The sequence below is a fragment of the Brassica napus genome, chromosome A9, assembly GCF_020379485.1.
Source record: "Brassica napus cultivar Da-Ae chromosome A9, Da-Ae, whole genome shotgun sequence".
Lineage (NCBI taxonomy): Eukaryota > Viridiplantae > Streptophyta > Magnoliopsida > Brassicales > Brassicaceae > Brassica > Brassica napus.
This window is the reverse complement of record NC_063442.1, coordinates 29,013,125-29,034,009: the sequence shown is the minus strand read 5'-3', so window position 1 is coordinate 29,034,009 and position 20,885 is coordinate 29,013,125. Positions and strand designations below refer to the sequence as shown.

Sequence of the window (20,885 nt, the reverse complement as noted above, 5' to 3'; positions counted from 1 at the left end):
ATAGATATTAACAATATCTACCGATAATATCAGCATTACTTTTCTATCATTGTATAATTTTAATGACTAATATTATAGCCAATTTCTATGATTTTTACTGAAAATATTGATCAAATACAGATTATTATAAAATTTATATATAAGTATACTAATATATCTGAATTAATCGGTTTGATCCTTTAATATATTGAACCATATTCATATACTGATGCTTTCTAAACATAACATCCTCGGTACTTCCAAATCCAGACTATTTTTTCTGTTTCGGTTTGGTTCGGGTTTGAATGGTTTGGTTTTACTGAACACTCCTAAACTATTGTTATTTGTTAATGTTTTATATTTGTAATTTTTTTATAATCCTTTTAGTAGCACATGATTTCTTTTGAGTCCAAATAAAATATGTGTTAGTTTCACCTACAAAATTTCCTAATTTAGTTATTACTATAAAAATATTTTGATCCAAAGTCAACATCACATAAATAAAAATATGAAACAAAATAATACAATTTAATACATTGATTACCAATATGAATATTGAAATATTATAATTTATAATAATTTAAAATTTGTATATAATTCAATTATTATTATCTTATAAAAAATAAAATTAAAAATTGTTAGATGTACATATATATTTATCCGCACAAGGTGCGGGAAATCAACTAGTATAATTTTATAATAATAATTTATTTTATAAATGTAAATTATAGGATGCCTCAAAAAATATTAACAAATGAAAATAAAATATTAACCAACTCTTATATTTAGTTCTTTTGTAAAATTTATATATATGCATGAAACTGTAGAATATTGTCGTTATATTAATTTACTCAATTTCACTTTAATTTATTTTATATTTTATTCTAAACACAATTATCTTAAGTTTACATAATCTTCCTCGAATATATTTACATATCTAAGACAACAACGAATGTAAATACAAATAAGAAAATTAATCATAATTTTAATATATTTAAAATAAAAAATATTATAGTTGAATTCAGAGAAATAGATGCAATCTAATATACCCACATGATAACTAAATCGACTGTAAAAAACACAAATCCGATTAGATATAACATATCTAAAATCATATATCTAATTAATGTAATATAATATTACTAACAAAATTATGCATACAAATTATAAATTATATAAAAAATAAAAATAAATAACAATCAAATATTATAGTATATTTATTTTATAAATATTTATATGCGTGCATCAGCACGGGAAAATCACCTAGTTATGAATATAGTCTACAAAGAACTTTTCAAAAATTATTAAAATGTTTAAGCCTGCAGCGCGGACAAAACACCTAGTTGGTAGTATTTAAGGTTGTAGATAAAAATTAAAGTCCAACCAATCACCTCCTTAGTAACCCATGTACCTAAAAAAATAAAATCCACGGCCAGAATTTTGCTAGATATCGTCCGGCCACTACAAGAAAGAAGAACACACCGATAGCAACATATGTCACGACCCTGGCGATATAATCCCTCACCATCCTTGCATGCATCTCATTCCTCTTCCCTTTAATGGAATTTATCAATTCACCAACTTTCAATTCGTTTCCTTCTGCACAAAAGCGGGAAATCAACAAGCCAGGTATGCTCAAGTCCAGGTTCGGTCCAACCGGTTTCCACTCTCCATATACCTTTTCAGCTCCTTCTACATTGTCTAGCTTCAACAAAGAAGTAATAACAGTTTTATACATATCACCCTCCAACTTCTCATTTTTGTTAAAAAGACGGCACCACCAATCATCCTCCAACTCCTCATTCTTCTTAAACTCGTTCCAAAGACGGTACACTTCTCCTTCACTCCCTGCCACACCACCATACATCTCTATAGCTTTTCCCATCGATCCTGCTTTAGCGTAAGCCTTTGCCACTGCAGCCATGGTCTCTCTTTCTAGTTTGATCCCTTCTTCTCCACTCCACTTTTTCATGAACTTTTCCATAGCTTCTACGTTTGAGTCAGCCGCATATATTCTCAAGACTTTGTTCACTATGAGACTATCGGGAGACACGTTGTTCTCTTCCATCTCACGAAGAAACTCCCCAACCATATTTCTTTGACTGGGGAAAGAGAGCATCGAGTTGAACGGTGAAGGTTTCATGAGGAAACCTAGCTCTCTCATCTTCTCAAAAGTTACCTTGGCCTTACCCAAATGTTTGTCAGATTTTGCGTAAGAGCTTAGGAGAGTTGCGTAGACAGTGTAATCCTTCATGTTCTCAGGGATGTTTTTAAAGAACTTCTCTGCTTCTTCCAAACCCAACACAACTTCAACCATATGAAGCCGAGCTGCATAATCTTCAGCATAAATGTTACAAGCCCTTTTTTCATCCATCCACTCTGAAACCTAACATTTGAAAGGGATATTAGAACATTAAACCTCTCGATGAGACTTTCACCAATAAAAAATAATATAAAAATGAAAAGAAAAATAGTAAAGTTTTTTTTATATAAGAAAGTATTTATTTGATTATTAAAGATTTAGGCGAAAATAAAATTTCTCAAACAATGATGATGCGCCCACAAGCCTATAGTCATTTAACAAGTTGTATTATGAAAGAGAGAACAAGTTCAAAAAAAAGTCATGTGTAGAAGGGTGAATCTATAATCAACTGACCTGAAGTGCTTTGGAAAACTGATTAGAATCATGAAGATTCTTGATGAGGCATTTGAGTTCAGACACTCTCATTCTACCTCCCCATTCGTCCAAAAGCGGATTGATAGGTCTCTTCATTCTTATGTTCTTTATTAAAGTTTTCATAATAAGTTTCTCAGCTTCATCAACCATTCCTCTCTCTCGATAACCAGAGGCCAACATAGTTGGGATCCGGTAATCAAACTCAAGAGGCGAATATTCCCACACTTTGTAAAACTCTTCCGCCTCAGTGATAGCGTCTAGCTTTAAGAGTGTACGGATCACAGTTAGATAGTCATTGTTATCACAACTCTCTTCTGTGCTCTTATTGCAAAGGTTCCATATACGTAGCACCTCTTCTTTCTTTTCAGCATCACCATAGAGCTTCGTGAGAAGCTCGTAAGCTTGTTTAAACGTTTTGGGGTCAACTAGTTTCTCGGTTGACGTGAGCAATTTTATCGCCTTTTCTTGTGAACCGTCTTTGAGGCAAGCCTTTGCCATGTCAAGAGTAATGAGCCACTCAAGAGTGCTCCAGTTCCCACAGTTCTCTTCCCACGCAGTTAAGAGCTTCTCCATCGCCCTCACGTCGGACACAGACGCGTATAGCTTCGACACGTTGTCCACATTGACGCTGTCGGGAGCCACACCGTTACTTTCGACAACATTATCTAACATCCACTCTGACACCTAATGACATCACCATAACACATCATCAATGAATGTTCAACGAAATATTTAGAAGTAGGATTGAGAATGAAACCTGAAGGGCTTGGAGAGATTGGTCAGAATCACGAAGCTTTTTGATTATGACTCTCACGTGAGAAGGGTCGATCTGATTCCCCTGTTGCCGCCACTGCTGTAGCACCGGAATGATTTGTGCATTCTGATCAAGAGCCTCTGTTAAACGATGCTGCAAAGTTTGATTAGCCGACGACCACAGGGTTCTGAGGGTGCAACTCCTGTAAAGTTTTGCGTGTTGTACAAGAATTCTCATCATGGTTAAGCTGGAAGGCGAAATTACTTGGAGATTACCTGCTAGGGTTTATGTATGTTTATTTGTGCGGCCTCTTCTTTTTACAGGATAATAATTTTTTGTTTAATTAATTGTACTACAGCAGTAGCAGTAGACCCTCTATAAATTAATAACATTGAGACTTATAGAGATATTAACTTACAAAAGTTTCTTTAGTTAGATTTTTTATTTTAAGATATATTTATTCTAAGAAAAGAAAAATATTTGATTTTAGTGTATAGATATTAATTTTATTTTATTATTTGGTGTATATAATATATATTGCATAAAATTTAAATGTAGTTTTAGATATAATATTAATAAATCCCATCAAAAATATATTAAATGTTAAGAAAATATAAGGATAATTCCATTGTGAATATAAAACAAACAATATAATAATAGATTCTTCTTTATATAAAATATGTATACATATAAATTATTAATTTATAATTTTAATGAGATCATATATTTACATAGAATTTTCTAATAAGTTATTATCTTATTTTTTAATCGATTTGTGTCAAATTTTGAACTGATCCAAGTTGAGACCAGAGAAATTTATTAATTTATAAAAATTATTAATTTATCGAGTATTAATTTATAAAGGTTCTATTGTATAGGATGACATATAATGTACAAGTCCGTTGCTTGCATGCTACTGCACTAGATTAGCAATAATTAAGGCAAACATTCACTACATAATTAAGACAACACCAACGTCCATCACAAGCATAGATTCCTACGAATAGGGCATGAACTATATCTACATCTATTGCGTACACATTATTTTTAACAAAATATAAATTTATATAAATATTTTTCAGTTAATCAAATTTTTATGACTATTTATCATTCAACTTGTAACCACTACAAGAAAACACAAGTTTTACGAGGGCAGTTTTCCTCGTTACTTCGTCGTAAAAGCAGTGTTACGAGGAATTAGCGAGGAAACCCGTTTCGTCGTTATACGTTTGTCGTAACGCATATATTCTCGCTAATTCGTCGTAAGGTAGCGAGGAAATAATTTCGTCGTAAAAGCGAAGGAGGATATTTCGTCGTAAAGACCACGTAAAGATTCCACATAAGGACGTCGCTAAGTTTCCTCGTAAATACCACGAAAAACTTTCCTCGTAAAACCCACGTAAATAAATACTCGTAAAATAAACGTAAATACCTTGACAGCTTTCCACGTAAAGAAAACGTAAAAACCTTGATAGATTTCCACGTTATTTCCTTGTAAAAGTTTCCTTTTAAAAACCACGTTAAGCTTCCACGTAAAGAAGCCGCAAAATTAGCTACGAATTTACTTCGTTTCATTATTTTATAGAAATATAAAAAATTATAATTATAAATATAATTTAAATTATTTAAATTATTAATAAAATTAAAATTCTAAAAAAATCAAAACCAAAATATTTTATATATAAATAAGTTTTGAATTCATAATACAAGAACCGAAATTAAAAAGAACTAAGGGTGGTCGTTAATCGCCTGGTAGAATTCATCACTCCTCGCCTGAACATCCGCCTCGGCATGTGAGTCGTCGGTCGGTGACTTGCCTGGGATAGGATTTTGTTGTCGCATGGTCCTCAACAAAGTCTCCCATTCCGGATTTGTGGCCGCTACAACGTCCAAGAAGCCCTCGAGTCCACCCATACGAGATCGCAGCTGAGTAGACTCTCTACGCAGCTCTTCGGACTCCCTACGCAGCTGAGAGACTTCATCATCCCGTCGCTGAACATAAGACGATGTCGCTCTCGGAACATCGTTGACGGAACCAATCCCCAACGTCCGTCCCTTTTTTTTAGGGACAACCTTAAAAACAAAAAATAAATTTTGTTAGTAAAAATTTAAAGTTAAATTAAATGAATATTTAAGAAAATTAAAATTTTAGAAAATTTACCTCCTCGTAAAGCTTATCCACTTCAGGTGTGGATAAGGTGACGGGTAATCCATCGGTGGACTGTTGGGTCAGCTGGGTCTGGCGTTCTTCAACCCGAGCAGCCAAATCGTTGTAGATTTGCTCGGACTTGCCATCTATAAATCGGCCCGCCTTGTTCTTGTGGGTCCTCTCGTAAAGTTGCATAAGAGACGGGAATTCTCCCGTCTCTTTGGCCTAAAAAAACATTTAAGAAAGTTGTTAGAATATATATAAAAATATACTAAAAATTTAATATAATTAAATTTTTAATTACCATTTCCAAACGGACACCGGCGTGGGGTTTTTGGCCCGTAGTGTGAAGCATCGGCCCGTTCCCGTGCTCATCGACTGTGTTACGGGAGTTAGAGCAAGACTGGGCGATTCTAATGGAATCAGGAAGACGCCAATATCGGATGAGGCCATCCCAGACATCCGTGGTGAGCTCAGCGGGTTTGCCACGCTCATACCCCTTCACGATCCAGTCACCCTTCCAGTTGGAGACCGTGTCCAACAAGCGAACTTTCGCCTTCGCGACAAACTTCTTCCTCACCCTCTCAGTGATCCCCAAGGCCCAATTATATTTTTGCTGTTGGAAAAAATAATTTATAATTAGTTTTTCAGAAAAAAATATATATATAAATAATGAAAAAATTTAAAGATATATATTTAATTAATAGAACTTACAGCGTAAATTTTGAACCACGTCTTTCTGACGTAGTGGGGCGTCGTTTTCCAGTTCGGATGTGGCATGGAGAAGTAACCTTTTATCGTGTCGGTTACGTCCGATGCAAGACATCCGTCAATCCCCCACCTGAAAAATACAAATTTAAAATATAAATTATTTTTTAAAGTTATAAAAGAATTTAAAAAGAATAAAAAAATAATGAAACATACCATAAAGTTCCGTCCGGTCGGTCGGGGTCGATGACTGGTAAACCTTCTCTGCCTGGCAGACGGAGAATGTCCTCTACGGTGTACTGCGAGTAAGGAGCACTCGGAGGCACCATCAAATCGGGATGAATCTCGGCGGGCATCGGAGGTGCCGGCATCGGAGGAGGCACAGGAGGAGGAGCCATCTGGGGAGGCACGTGAGGAACCGATGGTGCACTAGAAGAAGGAGATCCAATGACTCTCTGAGTGTACTGAGTCTCGGGGACAGTCTCCTGACCCGAAGAACCGGGAGCTGAAGAAGACGACGGGTCTAAACGACTACCCGGCTCACCGAACATCTCTCTGTAATGGGCAGTAAGTCTACCTTTTCGAACCTGAGAAAAAAATTTAATTTTTTAAATTTTCGTGAACAATATACTTCCCAACATTATCCACCTAATCAACACTAAATAACATAAGATCCGTAAACCTATCTAAATTCCCTATACTAACCACCTAATCTATCCTAAACTAATCAAACTAGAGAGGAATTAGAGAGACTTACCATTGCTACGAATTAGGGAGGAAGTGGAGAGGAAGTGGAGAGGAAAGACGGAGCGAGCTCGCTCGGGATATATATAAGATTACTTGTCCTCGTAATTTCCTCGTAAACTTACGAGGAATTACAGAGGCCCGCGTTTTCATTTACGAGGAAATAGCGACGAAATACAAAGGCCCGCGTTTTCGTTAACGACGTTTTTACGACGAGTTAGGTTACGTGGAATTAACGAGTTAACCAGTTACGAGGAATTAGCGAGCCTATATTTTCTATAAATACCCACAACTTTCCTTCTCAAACCACACACAAACTCACAAAACACACCCTATCTCAAATCACACTCCTCACCAAAATACTTTTCAAATTAGAAATATTTGAAAAAAAAAAGAAGAAAAGAAGATATTAGAATTTATGTGGGTGAGACTTAAGTCTCGCCACATATAATTCCAGTATCTTTCTTTTTTTCTTTTTTACTAGTTTTTATACTATGAGGAAGTAGCTAGTCCCGCTTTTCACCAAATTAGAAATATTTGGAAAAAAAGAAAGAGAAGAAGATATTAGAATTTATGTGGGCGAGACTTAAGTATTATAATTGCTGGAAGTCTTGCCACATGTAAATCTGGTGTCTCTCTTCTTTTTCTTTTTTTTTCTAGTTTTTAGTCTACAAGGTTTTTACGACGATTTTTGTTACGAGGTGTTTACGACGAAATCATCCTACGTGGAATTAAAGAGTGCCTCCTTCGTCATTTACTTTACGTGGTATTTACGTCTATTTACCTTACGAGGTCTTTACGACGATTCCGTCCTACGTGGAATTAACGGGTTTCGCTTTCTTTATTTTTTTTAGTTTCGTCGTTATTTCCACGTAAGCTAACGAGTTCTTTACGACGATTCTGTCCTACGTGGAATAAACGAGGATTACGTCGTACATTCGACGTCAACTTACGAGGAATTAACGAGTATTACGTTTAAATCCCTAAAATCCGAAACCCCAAACCCCAAAACCCCATATTCCTTATCTTCTACTTCATATATTCCAAACCCCATCTTTATTTCCATTCCAAACCACAATTCCCACATTTACTTATTTATAAAACAAACTCCCACAATTTCTTATTCATAAAACAAACTCCCACATTACCTTATTCATAAAACAAACTCTCACATTACCTTATTCATAAAACAAACTACACAAAATCAAATACATCAATCGGATACATCGACATTCTCGTCATCACTAGAAATATCATCATTTTCATTAAACTCGTCTTCTACAGCTTCGTCTGTGGCATCATCGGTAAGATCTTCGTATTCGTGATTATGCGGATCAATGAGAAGGATGTCATCAATTTCTTGTTCAGGTTCCTCGACTTCATTTATCTGTTCTTCTTGCAATGGTGGTTCTTCTCCACTGATGATTCGTCCTCGAGGTGTAACTTTGATCACTGCTAACCAATTTATACCCGAATCTCTCATCCGAGGGTATGGAAGGAAGCTAACTTGGTCTGCTTGTGAAGCTAAGATGAAAGGCTCGAATTTGTTGTACCGACGTCCACCGTTGACATCAACTACACCAAATTTGTTAGACCGAACACCTCTGTTGACGACGGGGTCGAACCATTCACATTTGAAGATGACGCATTTCAGCTTCAGTATCCCTGGAAATTCGACTTCAATAATCTCCGTCAAGATCCCGTAGAAATCTGTTTCCCCTTTCACACATATTCCATAGTTACTGGTCGCCCGCTGTCTACCATACTCATATGTGTGAAAAGTGTAGCCTCGTGTGAAATACATCTGTGATGTGGTGACCTTTACAAGTGGAGATTGAATTACTTCGTGTAACCACTTAGGATAATCTGCATCGTCGTCATAATCAACCTGCAAAAATAAAGAGAACATTAAAATACAAATCATGTATGAAAAAATAGTTTGAGTTATAATACCTGATTCCGCAACCACTTAATGAAGTGCTGATCTTTCCTTTTGTCTACGTCACTTGTGGATATACCAGGAAATGTTTCTTCGACTTGAGAAACAAATAGGCTGTAAAATTAATCACATTTCATAGGAATGAATCTCTTGCAATTATATAATTAATTATATGTGTTTTGAAGTGTCCATATATGTTACCTTTCAAAATAACGCATCAATGGATCCTCGCAATTGAGTAGAATATAGGTGTGTGCACTATGAGCGTCTTGTTCACTCGACCACCAAACCTCTTTAGACTTCCCACCGAGTCGTCCAATCTGGCTAAAGATGTCTGGAACACCAGCAACTGCATATGTTGGCGCAACTCCACCATCATCATATCTTCTTGGAGCTCTTCTACGGGTACGTACTTTTGACGCAAAGTAGTACGATGTGAAGTGAGAAACTTCTTCCGTCAAACTTCCAGCAATTATAGAACCTTCAACTTTGGCGAGGTTCTTTGCTTTTCCCTTCAAATATTTCATGGCTCGCTCATACTGATACATCCATCCGTAATGTACAGGTCCACGAAGCAATGCTTCATATGGGAGGTGGACAGCTAGATGCTCCATGACGTCAAAAAATCCAGGAGGAAATATCTTCTCCAAGTTGCACAATAAGATGGGAATGTTCTCCTGAAGCTGTTCCACAACTTCTTCTTTAAGAGTGCGTGTGCTCAGATCCCTGAAAAATGCTCCAATGCCTTTTATATTCCAAAAACAATTAAACACATTGTTAGTCGTATATTATTTTGCAAACTAGACCGTTATAAAATTATTGTGATATAAAACACTACGAACCTGCAAGTGCTTCATGTACGTTTGTTGGAAGTAGCTCCGCAAATGCAAAGGGCAGTAGTCGTTGCATAAAGACATGACAATCATGACTCTTCATCCCAGAGAACTTTTGACCCTTTTCAACACATCTAGAGAGATTTGAAACATACCCATCGGGGAACTTCACTTCTGATGCCACCCAGTTGAACAACACCGACTTTTTTTCTGAAGACAGTCTGAATATCGGAACGGGAACTTGTCCATTGCTTTTAATATGTAACTCGCTTCTTGAGCAAATATCCGGCAAGTCCAACCTCGATTTTATGTTGTCTTTTGTCTTCCCTGGGACATTCAATATTGTATTCATGATGTTCTCAAAGAAATTCTTCTCTATATGCATCACATCGAGGTTGTGGCGCAGAAGAAGATCCTTCCAATATGGCAACTCCCAAAATATACTCTTCTTGTGCCAGTTGTGATGAACACCGTAAGAATCAGGCATATTACGAGGGACATGCCAATTACCACCCCAACGAACTGTTTCGTTAGCTCCGTAGTAGTCGATTTGTGCTTCAATTTGTTCTCCAGTTAGATATGGTGGAGGAGTGTCTCTCACAACCCTTTTGTGCCTAAACAAATTCTTGTTTCTTCGGTAAGGATGGCCAATGGGAAGAAATCGACGATGACAATCAAACCAACTTGTCTTCCTACCATTCTTCAGTTGAAACGCATCTGTCGTTCCATTACAATATGGACAAGCTAATCTCCCATGTGTAGTCCATCCAGACAACATCCCATATGCAGGAAAGTCACTTATGGTCCACAAAAGCATAGCTCGCATCGTAAAATTCGTCTTCGTTGAACAGTCGTACGTCCTCACCCCTGTTGACCACAAATCCTTCAACTCTTTTATCAGTGGTTGTAGGAAAACATCCAGGGACCTTTTTGGATGGTTCGGACCAGGTATCAATATCGTCAAGAATAGCAACTCCCGTTGCATGCACATCTCCGGTGGCAGGTTGTATGGCGTAAGAAAGACTGGCCACAATGAATATTGTCTCCCTGACATTCCGAACGGACTAAATCCATCTGTGCATAATCCGAGATACACATTCCGGCTATTGCTAGCAAAATCCGGATGTACTTTGTTGAAATGTTTCCAGGCTCTTGCATCTGATGGATGAGTCATCTCACCATCCGTCTGAGTATGCTCGGCATGCCATCTCATCTTTGCAGCAGTCTGCTCTGATTGATACAATCTTTTCAATCTGTCTGTAATTGGTAGGTACCACATCCTTTGGTACGGTACCCTATTACGTCCCCGTCCTTGCGGCTTGAATCGTGGCTTCTTGCAGAATCGACATACTTCTAGCTTCTCATCATCTCCCCAATAGATCATGCAGTTGTCGATGCAGACATCTATCATCTCCGAAGGCAACCCAAGACTATAAACTAATTTCTGAATCTCATAATAAGAATCAGCAGACACATTGTCTTCCGGCAAATACTCTTTAAACAAGTCCGCCCATTCGTTCATGCAACTTTCAGGTAGATTGTGATCAGTTTTAATATTCATCATTCTAGCAGCCAACGACAATTTAGAGAGACCTTCTCTACAACCACTGTAAAGTGGTTGATTCGCCGCGTTTAACATTCCGTAAAACTTTTTTGCATCTATATTAGGTTCTTCATCTTCATCATGAGCTACGAATGCATCAGCTACCATATCATGAACCCTATCATAATCTACCATCTCCTCCTGATGGTAACTATGTTCATTATGCAAATGATGATTAACCGGTTCTTCCTGAAAATTGCTATTACTACTACTAGCTTCATTCTGATCATAATTATAACCTTCCCCATGTTGAAACCAGATATAGTAATTTGGCGTGAAACCTCTATTTATTAAATGCTTCCAAACATTTTCACGGTTTGCCAATTTCGAATTGTTGCATTTCCGACAAGGACAGAACATCTTACCACTTTCTTGGGCGAGCGGTGTTGAATCTGCTTGGTGCATAAATGTCTCCAGCCCCGCAAGGTATTCTTTCGTCACTCTCCCGTTAGCATCTCTATGCATATACATCCAATTCCGCAACTCGTAAATAGTCCCAGAGCCAGCCATTTTTTTTTCTTTCACGTTTTTTGTTGTTGGTGTGTTTAAAATGATGTTCAAACATCCATATTTATAGAAAATTTCGAATCTGGTAGTTGTAATTTTACTATGAAATTACGACGAAAATTAATTGGATGGCCAAAAAAAAACGTGAGCCACCTACCAAGTTGGTGGATTCAAAATTTCCTCGTTAAGTACACGTAAAATATTTCATCGTAAAGAACTCGCGAAATTTACGTGGCTTTTACGAGGAAATAGTTTTTCCTCGTAAAAGCCACGTCAATTTACATCGTCTTTACGACGAATATGTTTTGTCGTTATCTTACGACGAAATAACGATGCTTTTCTTTTTCCACGTACTTTCCTCGCAAAATCAACGTTTTTTTACGAGGATTCGTTTTCCTCGTTAAATTTCCTCGTTAAGGTTACGTTTTCTTGTAGTGAACAGTGGAAGATATCTTCTCTATTAAAAAAGAAGTCACAACTTCTTTTCATGTGTGATTTTTTTTTTTAAAATTAGACTTATTGAACCTATTACTAGAATATCAACTATTCTTACCATTATTAATATGACTACATAATACACGCAATATGAAACAGTACCCCTTTAAATATGGTTTACATAACCACCTACCCTTCCGATCTTTTGATGGAATTATCTTATATACTGCCGGTTAAGGACGTGATGTTTGCTATATGGTTTGATTAGAATAACCTTTTATATTTTGGTTTTGGTGTGACTATACCGCGGTTAATCAGTTTTACCAACATTAACATATCTTAATCCTTACCCATACTAATTTTCAAACCACCTACAAGTTGTATGATCGAATGCAAAATTAATTTTGCCTTCATTATAAATCCATATCAATTGTAATTTTGATCCAAATTATATTTTTTCTTTTGGTTTGATGTGACTATACTGCCGGTTAACAAGTTAAACCAACCTTAAACATATCTATATCCTTACCCATACTAGATTTCAAACCATCTATAACATTTGTGATAAAATTCGAATTTTTTTTTATAAATAAACCTATACCAATCGACAGTTTTGAAACACCTACAAAATTTGTGATCAAAGTCAAAAATATATTTTTCTTGAAAAGCAAGTATAATAATAAAATCAAATTAGTTGTAATATCTTTTAACTTGAAAAGCAAGTATATAGGAGCAAAATATCTCAACAGATACGGTTTTTCTAGATTTCTTGCTTGAGACTTGCAACATCTAATATTCTAACGATATGTATCAAACATATTTGTTAGAATTCACTAATTGCTGTTGCCGTTAACTACTCAACAAATCTACCATATTTTCTATAACAACTAATACATAAAATGGTACTATTTAGTGTCTATTAGTTTAAGATTTCACAGAATATACTCTCTACAATACCCTAACTATTTAACCATCTATAAATAACTACGCTAAGAATCATACTTCGACAGCACCTTCAATTTTCTGCAGCCATGTCAACTAATAAGAGTGTTTCTTTGCTTAAGGCCATCAAGCCATACAAACAAGGGTGGCACATTCAAGTTAAGTTGGTTCATTCGTGGAGACAGAAAACCATATATGGAGGAGATAGTCTTGAGTTGATCTTCGCTGATGAGACTGTGAGATGATTTGTGGTTATTTGTTTTTTTGTAATCATATTCATCTATGTACTAAGATTATCATCTATTTTTTGTTTCAGGGTGATAAAATCCACTATACGTGCAAGAGAACTTACATTCAACGTACGCAACGTGACCTGGGTCTTGGTGAATGGCATATGATAGATGTATTTTCGTTGTCTAATGCAACGGGACAGTATCGTACAACGAACCATACATACAAGATGTCCATCATTGAGGACACGAAAATATCAAAAAGTTCCCTTGTGTGTGATGATAAGTTCTTCAGTTTTGCCGGTTTTGAAGAGATTGGAAATGGAACCCTCAAAACTCATTTTCTAATTGGTTAGTGTATCAATCATAATTTGTTGTATTATTTAAGGTGATAAAGTTAATTTTGTTTAGCATGTTATTTTTTCAGATGTCATTGGTCAAGTGACCAGTCTTCGTGACATTCAAACTGTCCAAGTTTCTGGCAAGGATAAGAAGAAAGTTGAATTCCGCTTACTGGACAGCAGGTGAGTTAATATAACAAATTGATATATACACTCTTTATATAATATGTGATTGCTTATGGACTGAATGACTAATTATTTCAGTGGTCAAAGCATTGCCTGTTGTTTGTGGGGAAAGTATGCTGAACAGCTTGACGATCATCTCCAACAAACAAAAGATCCTAATATGGTGTGCTTGATCTGGTTTGCGAAAATTGAGTTTTACAAAGGTTTGAACAACCATAACCGAAAGCTTTGGATTTAATGTTAATTAAAATAACGTACTTATTTAATGTTTTTCTTCTTATCTCATGCTTATGTTTTATAGGAGAAGTTCAAGTAACCAATGCATTTGATGCATTACTAATCCTTTTCAATCCTGAGTTACCCGAAGCTCTTGCTTTAACAAACGTGTATGATTCTAAGCAACTTGACATACCTTCTTTCTTCTGTCCTTTTTTTGTCAAAGCAACTTGACAAAGTTTCTTATTCTTCTGTCTTCTTCACAAGCAGCTGTTAAGAGTGATTATGTAGCCTTGGCACAGAACAGCCTATACTGCATTAGTTCTTCTGTTTTCATCACAAGCAGCTGTTAAGAGTGATTATGTAGCCTTGGCTCATAACAGCCTAGGCTGTAATATAGATGATATACTCTTTTAAGGATATCCCCATTAGAACTGTTCTAAACAAGATAGTCTGTTCTTTTGTATATTTTTCATTTTACCTTTGCACTTGTACTTTCCATCACCTTTAAATATTCCCCTGCTCAATACAAACAGCTCGAGTGCTTATACACTATCTTAACATTGATATCGACAATAAACATTACTTTCTTCTAAACAGAAGCTAGAGACTGAAAGATTAGTTCTGACAAGAAATTTGGTTTATGTTTATACCATATTTACCATAAATAATTTTTTATCCAACTATCGCCTCGATAATTCCAAGTTATAATCCGCATCTACTCTATTAAAATAGAGTCATATTTTTTATCTACCATACACAAGTCTATGTTAGACCATTCATTAGAAATTTAACTAAACATCCTAAAATTACTCATATATAATATTCTTCTAACAAAAAAATATGCATCTAAACAATAACATTTCTAAGAAAAGATAAAATATTGTCATTAGGTAATTATCATTCGACTGTTTATCATATTTAATATAGATCATATTTTATATATTTCAGTAACTAATTTTGAAATTAAATATTATAGCTTAATTCTTTTTAAATTATCAAATTAAATTTTTAGATAAAACAAAATAAATAATATTTTATTGGTTGTAACATTTTATGTTTGATATTTTAGTAAAAATAAAAACAGTAAACTGAAATATAATATATTAAATAAATAATATTTTAAAATATAAAAAAAAAATTAATTTATTCACATAAAAACATTTCGAGAATAAAAATTTCTAAACAAAGAATCTAATAATTTTTTTCATTAATTCATATAAAACTAATGTTTAAAATTAAACTATTAATATTGATGTTGCATTTTAAATAAATAAACAAAAATACTTCATTAATATATGATTTGTACAATATCATCAAACAAATTTCAACAAATAAAAATTATATACACTAAAATTGATATTAAATATATTTCTTTATAATAAGTTAATTTAAAAATATAAATATATCCGACGGATTTGCGGGTTAATATCTAGTTATACAACTTATATTTCTAATCCTTGTAAATTTTGGATTTAAGAAGAACCTTGTTACATTGTTCAAATTCCAATAAGCAACACGTATAAAATTTATGTTAATATAATTTAATGGAGAATACTGAAAGATAACACGACAAAAACAAAGCATATAATCTTCTTTTGGGAAATTTAGTAAACTGTGGACCAAAACAATAAAATCCACAGCCATAATTTTGCTAGGTATCGTCCGAGCACGGCACATAAGATGAATACACCAATAGCAACATATCCCACGACCCTGACTATATATAAAAGCCCTTACCATCCTTAAGTGCATCCCATTTCTCTTCTTTCCAATCGAACTCATCAACTCCCCAACTCTCAATTCGTTTCTTTCTGCACAAAACCGAGAAATCAGCAAACCAGGTATGCTCAAGTCCAGCTTCGGTCCATCCGGTTCCCACTCTCCATATACCTTCTCGGCTCCTTCTACATCGTCCAGCTTCAACAAAGAACTAATAACATTTCGATATTCATCAGCCTCCAACTTTTCTTTCTTCTTACACTCGTCTTCCCAAAGACGGTGCACTTCTCCTTTACTCTCTGCCACACAGGCCCGTCCCTGCTATAAAGCAACTAAAGCATCTGCTTTAGGCCACAAAATATAAACAAAACATTAAGGCCACATGTCACTGAGTATTAGTTTAGGTCAGATGGTTTAATAGTTTAATTTGAGTTAGAAGATCGTAGTTTTTTTTTTGTAACTGAGCATATTGTAGTTCTATCTTCCTTTTTCCCAACATAGTTTTAATTTTTTACCATTCGATGATTCTATATACTTTTGTATGGGTTGTTTGTTACTATTTATTGTTGGTATTTGTATAAGAGGCCACAAAAAGTTTTTTTTGCTTTAGGCCACTCAAAATTATGGGACGGCCCTGCTGCCACACCACCATACATCTCTATCGCTTTCTTTGTTGATCCGGCTTTAGCGTAAGCATTTGCCATTGCAGCCATGGTCTCTCTTTCTAGCTTGATCCCTTCTTCTCCACTCCACATTCTCATAAACCTTGCCATAGACTCTACCTTTGACTCTGCCGCATATATCTTCAAGACTTCGTTCACCATGAGGCTATCGGGAGCCACGTTGTTCTCTTCCATCTCACGAAGAGAGAGCATCGAGTTGAACGGTGAAGCTTTCATGCGGAGACCTACCTCTCTCATCTTCTCAAAGTCTTCTGGAGTTGGACCGCAGATCCTTCCTTTACGCATCCACTCTGACGCCTAATAATAACATCACCATATGACATCAATCAACGAATATGTTCAGAGAGGATAGTAAATGAAACCTGAAGGGTTTGGAGAGATTGGTCGGGATCACGAAGCTTTTTGATGATGACTCTCACCTGAGAAGGGTTGATCTTATTCCCATGTTGCCGCCACTGTTATAGCACCGGATTGATTTGTGCTTTCCGATCAAGAGCCTCTGTTAGACGATGCTGCAATGTCTGATTCACAGACGAGGATAGGGTTTTGAAGGTGCGACTCCTGTAATGCGTTGCGTGTTGCCCAAGAATTCTTTGGTCTGCTAGGGTCTATGTAAGTGGTCAGTGGTGGATTTTGTGCCGCCTCTTTTTGTTTTTCCTTTTTAGGATATCTTAATTTGATTTAATTAATAGAAAAAAACTAGAATAGCACTAAACCAAGTTTATGTTCCCAAAGTAGTACTCAAGGCTCAAAGTCACAAAAATAGGTTTCATTAAAGAGGTAAATATACACTTATACCCCTTGGGTTAATTAATCCAAACCTTAGGGTTTAGAGTTAAGGGGTGGGGTTTTGGAATTAGAGTTTAAAATTTTATAAAAAAAAAAATACTAAAATAAAAAATAAAAAATTTAAAAACAGTTTCAAAAAGTATTTTTAAATTATAAAAAGAAAATTTGAAAAAAAAAAATTAAAAAAAAAATTAAAAAAAAATTTATAAAAATTTCGAATCTGAAAACATATAATCTGAAACTATAAAAAAAAATTCTTTTTTTCATTTTTTTAATTTTTATTTTATTTATTTTTATTTATTTTTGTTTGTTTATTTAATTTTAAACCAAAGGTATTAGGGATATTTTACCCTTTAATGAATGTCATTTTTGTGACTTTCTCCTTCTAATGCTATTTTTAAGACATAAACTTCAAAGGTGCTATTATTGACAATTGCCCTTTAATTAATTTTATGAGACGTGATGTGCGTGCAAAAATTGACTTTTTCCTTTTTAGGATATGTTAATTTGATTTAATTTTATGATACAAGTCACTTTGCGTGAACTGCACGAGATTAGCAAACAATATTATTCCCTGATGTTCTAGTTCTAGCATGTCATCAAAAGTGACCAGACTCAATTTTTAGAAGTTCCCATCAAATTAAACATGGAGCCAACATAAGACTCATCCATGTCATTCAGCACTTGATTGAGAATTCAGTATTCGAACACAAATTATTCCACAACACAGATTGTCAGTGTCACAACCAAAACTTACAAGTCATATGATATAGCGCACGTGAGAATTCAAATGGTGTGAATTGACAAGAAAACAATCAACAAATCATTTTCTTTTACAAGCCTAAGACACAATCCTCTTTTTACAAGATAAGTTTCCAAGGTACATAAAAGGGTGTGGCCACATGAAACGAGACCGAGCTATATACATATCCGAGGCAGAGAAAGTAGAAGACAACACTCCTAACTGTGTAAGCTAATAGGAAACCTATTGTGAAGATATTTCTTTAAGGATAAGGAGCTTCAGTAGCTTTCACAAACCTGCCTTTGACACGCAACCTTGTATCAGCTCTTGCTTTCCTCGATTCATACCTTATAGTCTTGTCATATCTGTTAGCAACCAAGATCCAAGATATGTTGTTAGATTCTTATAGTTTAGAAGAGAAAAAAAAAAGTAAAAAAGCAGAGCATGTACCTCCGATTTTTCCTCTTTTCCTTGTAACGCTGCATTGCATTGCCTCTGTTCTGAGCCAGTTTCTCCAGATCAGCCTTTATTGCCACTACTCTCGTGGCCTTATTACAACTAGTTCCACCGGTGTTTTCTGTGAAACATAACTCATTGGAGGTGTTGGAACCAAAGGTAATTGGAAGATTATTGTTGTTCTCAGACGTTGCTGGTACTTGGCCTGAAGTTGATCGCTTGTAGCCATCCTGCAAAAGAATCCTAATCAGCATTAGACATGTTTGGTATATAAATCTGACCTAACACGTAATGAGGTCAGCTGAAGCTAAAATGCTTACCTGGAAAATCTCTTTAACACGTTTTGCCTTAGTGGAACAAGCATCATTCAAGAGCTTAACAATACTGTTGACTTTGAATGATGCAGCATCTTTTGTTACACATGCAGCAGCTTCCGTGCGGATAGTGTCCTCTGGTTCTCTCGACTGTCCCAAGTTAAAATCCCATATCTGCAAGTTCACAGAGTGACTGCAATCTTGAGAAACCTAAACTAATCAAAAAGAGAGAAAGATTACACAAACCTGAGTACTCTGGCAACCACTAATCAAAGATGAAAACGACGTCGTTGGAGGCTGGTGTATAAACTCTGAATCATCTGCATCTCTTGCCCATCCCAATCTCTCAGGCATCACCGGAACCATAATCCCCTCCTTTGCTTCTCCTCCTCCGTCACCATCATTGTCTTCACCCTTGAGCAACTCCTCAAGCTGTTTGCACAACACCTGCTTATACCTCCCACAGCTAGAGCTACGCTTCTTAAACGTCGTCGTATCGTTGGTTACGGGTACGATCAGTTCTTGTAACACGTTGGATCCAAAACCCCATGAATCTAACTCCATCCCAAAACTCTCCATCGTCATCATCAACGGCACTTCCTTCTCTTCTTTCCTCCCTTCCAGATCAACTCCCAATAACGCGGCAAGCTCCAACGCCGACGGACAACCGGAGAATCCTTCAACGGCGGAGCGGACATGAGAACAGCTTCCGTGCACATCCCAATCGCACTCCTGACACAATACGAGGTCGTCGGTGAAGCAACGTACAGAGACCGGCTCGTTGCCGCAGCTATCACAGATAAGAGACCGCACGTGCTTCCTAGAGAGGAGATTCGCCTTGTGCACGTGGTGGTCACAAGACAAACATAGCTTCGCAGCGTCGGCTCTACAGAACAGAACCGCGGTTCGCTCGCCGCAGAAATCGCAGGGGACTCTCTCGGAGCTACTCATCCTCCTTTGGAATGGAGACCCGCTGCTCAAAAATCTGGAATTTAAAAAAGAAAGTTGGAAACTTTATTGGGCGGTGGGGAATGGTGATCAGATGGAGAACGTGACAGCTCCATTTCTCACGTTTTTCATTTTTGAAGGGACTTTGTCAGACTTATCTGCAAATCTTTGGAGTGAAGAAGACAAGAAGAAAAGTAAACGCTGTGTAGGGCTTTGAGAAGTATTCCTCTGTGTTGCGATATATGGATTCAGATCGATAGATGTTCAGATGATCTAACGGTGTTCAGAGGGAATCGCCATTATTAGACAGTGAGGCTTACTTGAGCTACTGTTGCTGATATAGATCCTATCTATGGGTTTTTTGTTAAAGATCTACCTAGAGCTTGATCCGTACATCCGAAAAAAAAAATATTTATCTTATATAAATGGTAATATATGTTTTTAAATTATATATATTAAATAATTATTTAATATTTTTCTAAACACAATCATTTTAGAATTTATAATGAATAATTTTATTTTATTTTTTGATCCGTCAACTGTTACAATCCTATTTTTAAAATATAACTCGTGTGTTCGTGCAAATATATTTTTTATAGATCAAAATTTTAATGTAAAATAAAATGGTTATTTATTTTTATATTTGATTTATACGATTAAATAATTCAATTTATTATTTAAATTTTGTGGTTTATATTATGTATTTTTATAACACTTTTATGTTTTTTAGACGTAGTTAATATACCAAAATAAAAAATAACCACCCGGTAATAATAAAATCTTGTTATATTTTTGACATTATTAAGTATAATTTATTGTTTACCCAGATTATAAGAAATATTTTTTAAATAAATAAAAATAATTTGTTATAATTTATTTTAGGAAAATGCATTAATTAAACTATAGAAGACAAAAATGTTAAAAAATAAGTAAATTTATTACTTCAGTGGCATTTAAATGTAAATAACTTTGAAAACTAAGGGACAAT

At 35.5% G+C, this 20,885-nt stretch overlaps 3 protein-coding genes across 4 annotated transcripts; 1 reads left to right on the top strand and 2 right to left on the bottom strand.

Moving 5' to 3' along the window:
• Positions 1-1,253: 1,253 nt before the first annotated feature.
• LOC106364652 (putative pentatricopeptide repeat-containing protein At1g28020) lies at positions 1,254-3,907 on the bottom strand. The gene is made up of 3 exons (XM_013804182.3): positions 3,414-3,907; positions 2,636-3,340; positions 1,254-2,365 (listed from the first exon to the last, which is right to left on the bottom strand). Exons 1-3 carry the CDS (start codon positions 3,648-3,650, stop codon positions 1,391-1,393), a joined length of 1,917 nt encoding a protein of 638 aa, XP_013659636.1. The 5' UTR covers positions 3,651-3,907; the 3' UTR covers positions 1,254-1,390.
• Positions 3,908-13,359: 9,452 nt separating this feature from the next.
• Positions 13,360-14,477, top strand: LOC106363205 (replication protein A 70 kDa DNA-binding subunit-like). Its single transcript, XM_013802993.2, has 5 exons — positions 13,360-13,506; positions 13,587-13,851; positions 13,928-14,024; positions 14,106-14,230; positions 14,329-14,477. Exons 1-5 carry the CDS (start codon positions 13,360-13,362, stop codon positions 14,475-14,477), a joined length of 783 nt encoding a protein of 260 aa, XP_013658447.2.
• A 3,743-nt stretch (positions 14,478-18,220) lies between these two features.
• Positions 18,221-20,230, bottom strand: LOC106367297 (zinc finger protein CONSTANS-LIKE 15). 2 transcript variants are annotated; one of them, XM_048740127.1, is made up of 5 exons: positions 20,021-20,230; positions 19,196-19,934; positions 18,956-19,123; positions 18,630-18,865; positions 18,221-18,544 (listed from the first exon to the last, which is right to left on the bottom strand). In XM_048740127.1, exons 2-5 carry the CDS (start codon positions 19,898-19,900, stop codon positions 18,442-18,444), a joined length of 1,212 nt encoding a protein of 403 aa, XP_048596084.1. In that variant the 5' UTR covers positions 19,901-19,934; positions 20,021-20,230; the 3' UTR covers positions 18,221-18,441. The 2 variants fall into 2 exon arrangements, with proteins under 2 accessions (XP_048596084.1, XP_013662492.1); XM_013807038.3 differs by having other exon boundaries at positions 19,196-20,224.
• Between the last annotated feature and the right edge of the window lie 655 nt (positions 20,231-20,885).

Excerpts from the sequence above, each read along its gene's own strand:
- LOC106364652 (XM_013804182.3), bottom strand. The coding sequence starts at position 3,650 with ATGATGAGAATTCTTGTACAACACGCAAAACTTTACAGGAGTTGCACC. Across the intron at positions 3,341-3,413 it reads AATCTCTCCAAGCCCTTCAG|GTGTCAGAGTGGATGTTAGA; the intron begins GTTTCATTCTCA and ends TGATGTCATTAG. Across the intron at positions 2,366-2,635 it reads AGTTTTCCAAAGCACTTCAG|GTTTCAGAGTGGATGGATGA; the intron begins GTCAGTTGATTA and ends TTCAAATGTTAG.
- LOC106363205 (XM_013802993.2), top strand. The coding sequence starts at position 13,360 with ATGTCAACTAATAAGAGTGTTTCTTTGCTTAAGGCCATCAAGCCATAC. Across the intron at positions 13,507-13,586 it reads TGATCTTCGCTGATGAGACT|GGTGATAAAATCCACTATAC; the intron begins GTGAGATGATTT and ends TTTTTGTTTCAG. Across the intron at positions 14,025-14,105 it reads TTCCGCTTACTGGACAGCAG|TGGTCAAAGCATTGCCTGTT; the intron begins GTGAGTTAATAT and ends TAATTATTTCAG.
- LOC106367297 (XM_048740127.1), bottom strand. The coding sequence starts at position 19,900 with ATGAGTAGCTCCGAGAGAGTCCCCTGCGATTTCTGCGGCGAGCGAACC. Across the intron at positions 19,124-19,195 it reads GTGGTTGCCAGAGTACTCAG|ATATGGGATTTTAACTTGGG; the intron begins GTTTGTGTAATC and ends GTGAACTTGCAG. Across the intron at positions 18,866-18,955 it reads GTGTTAAAGAGATTTTCCAG|GATGGCTACAAGCGATCAAC; the intron begins GTAAGCATTTTA and ends ATTCTTTTGCAG.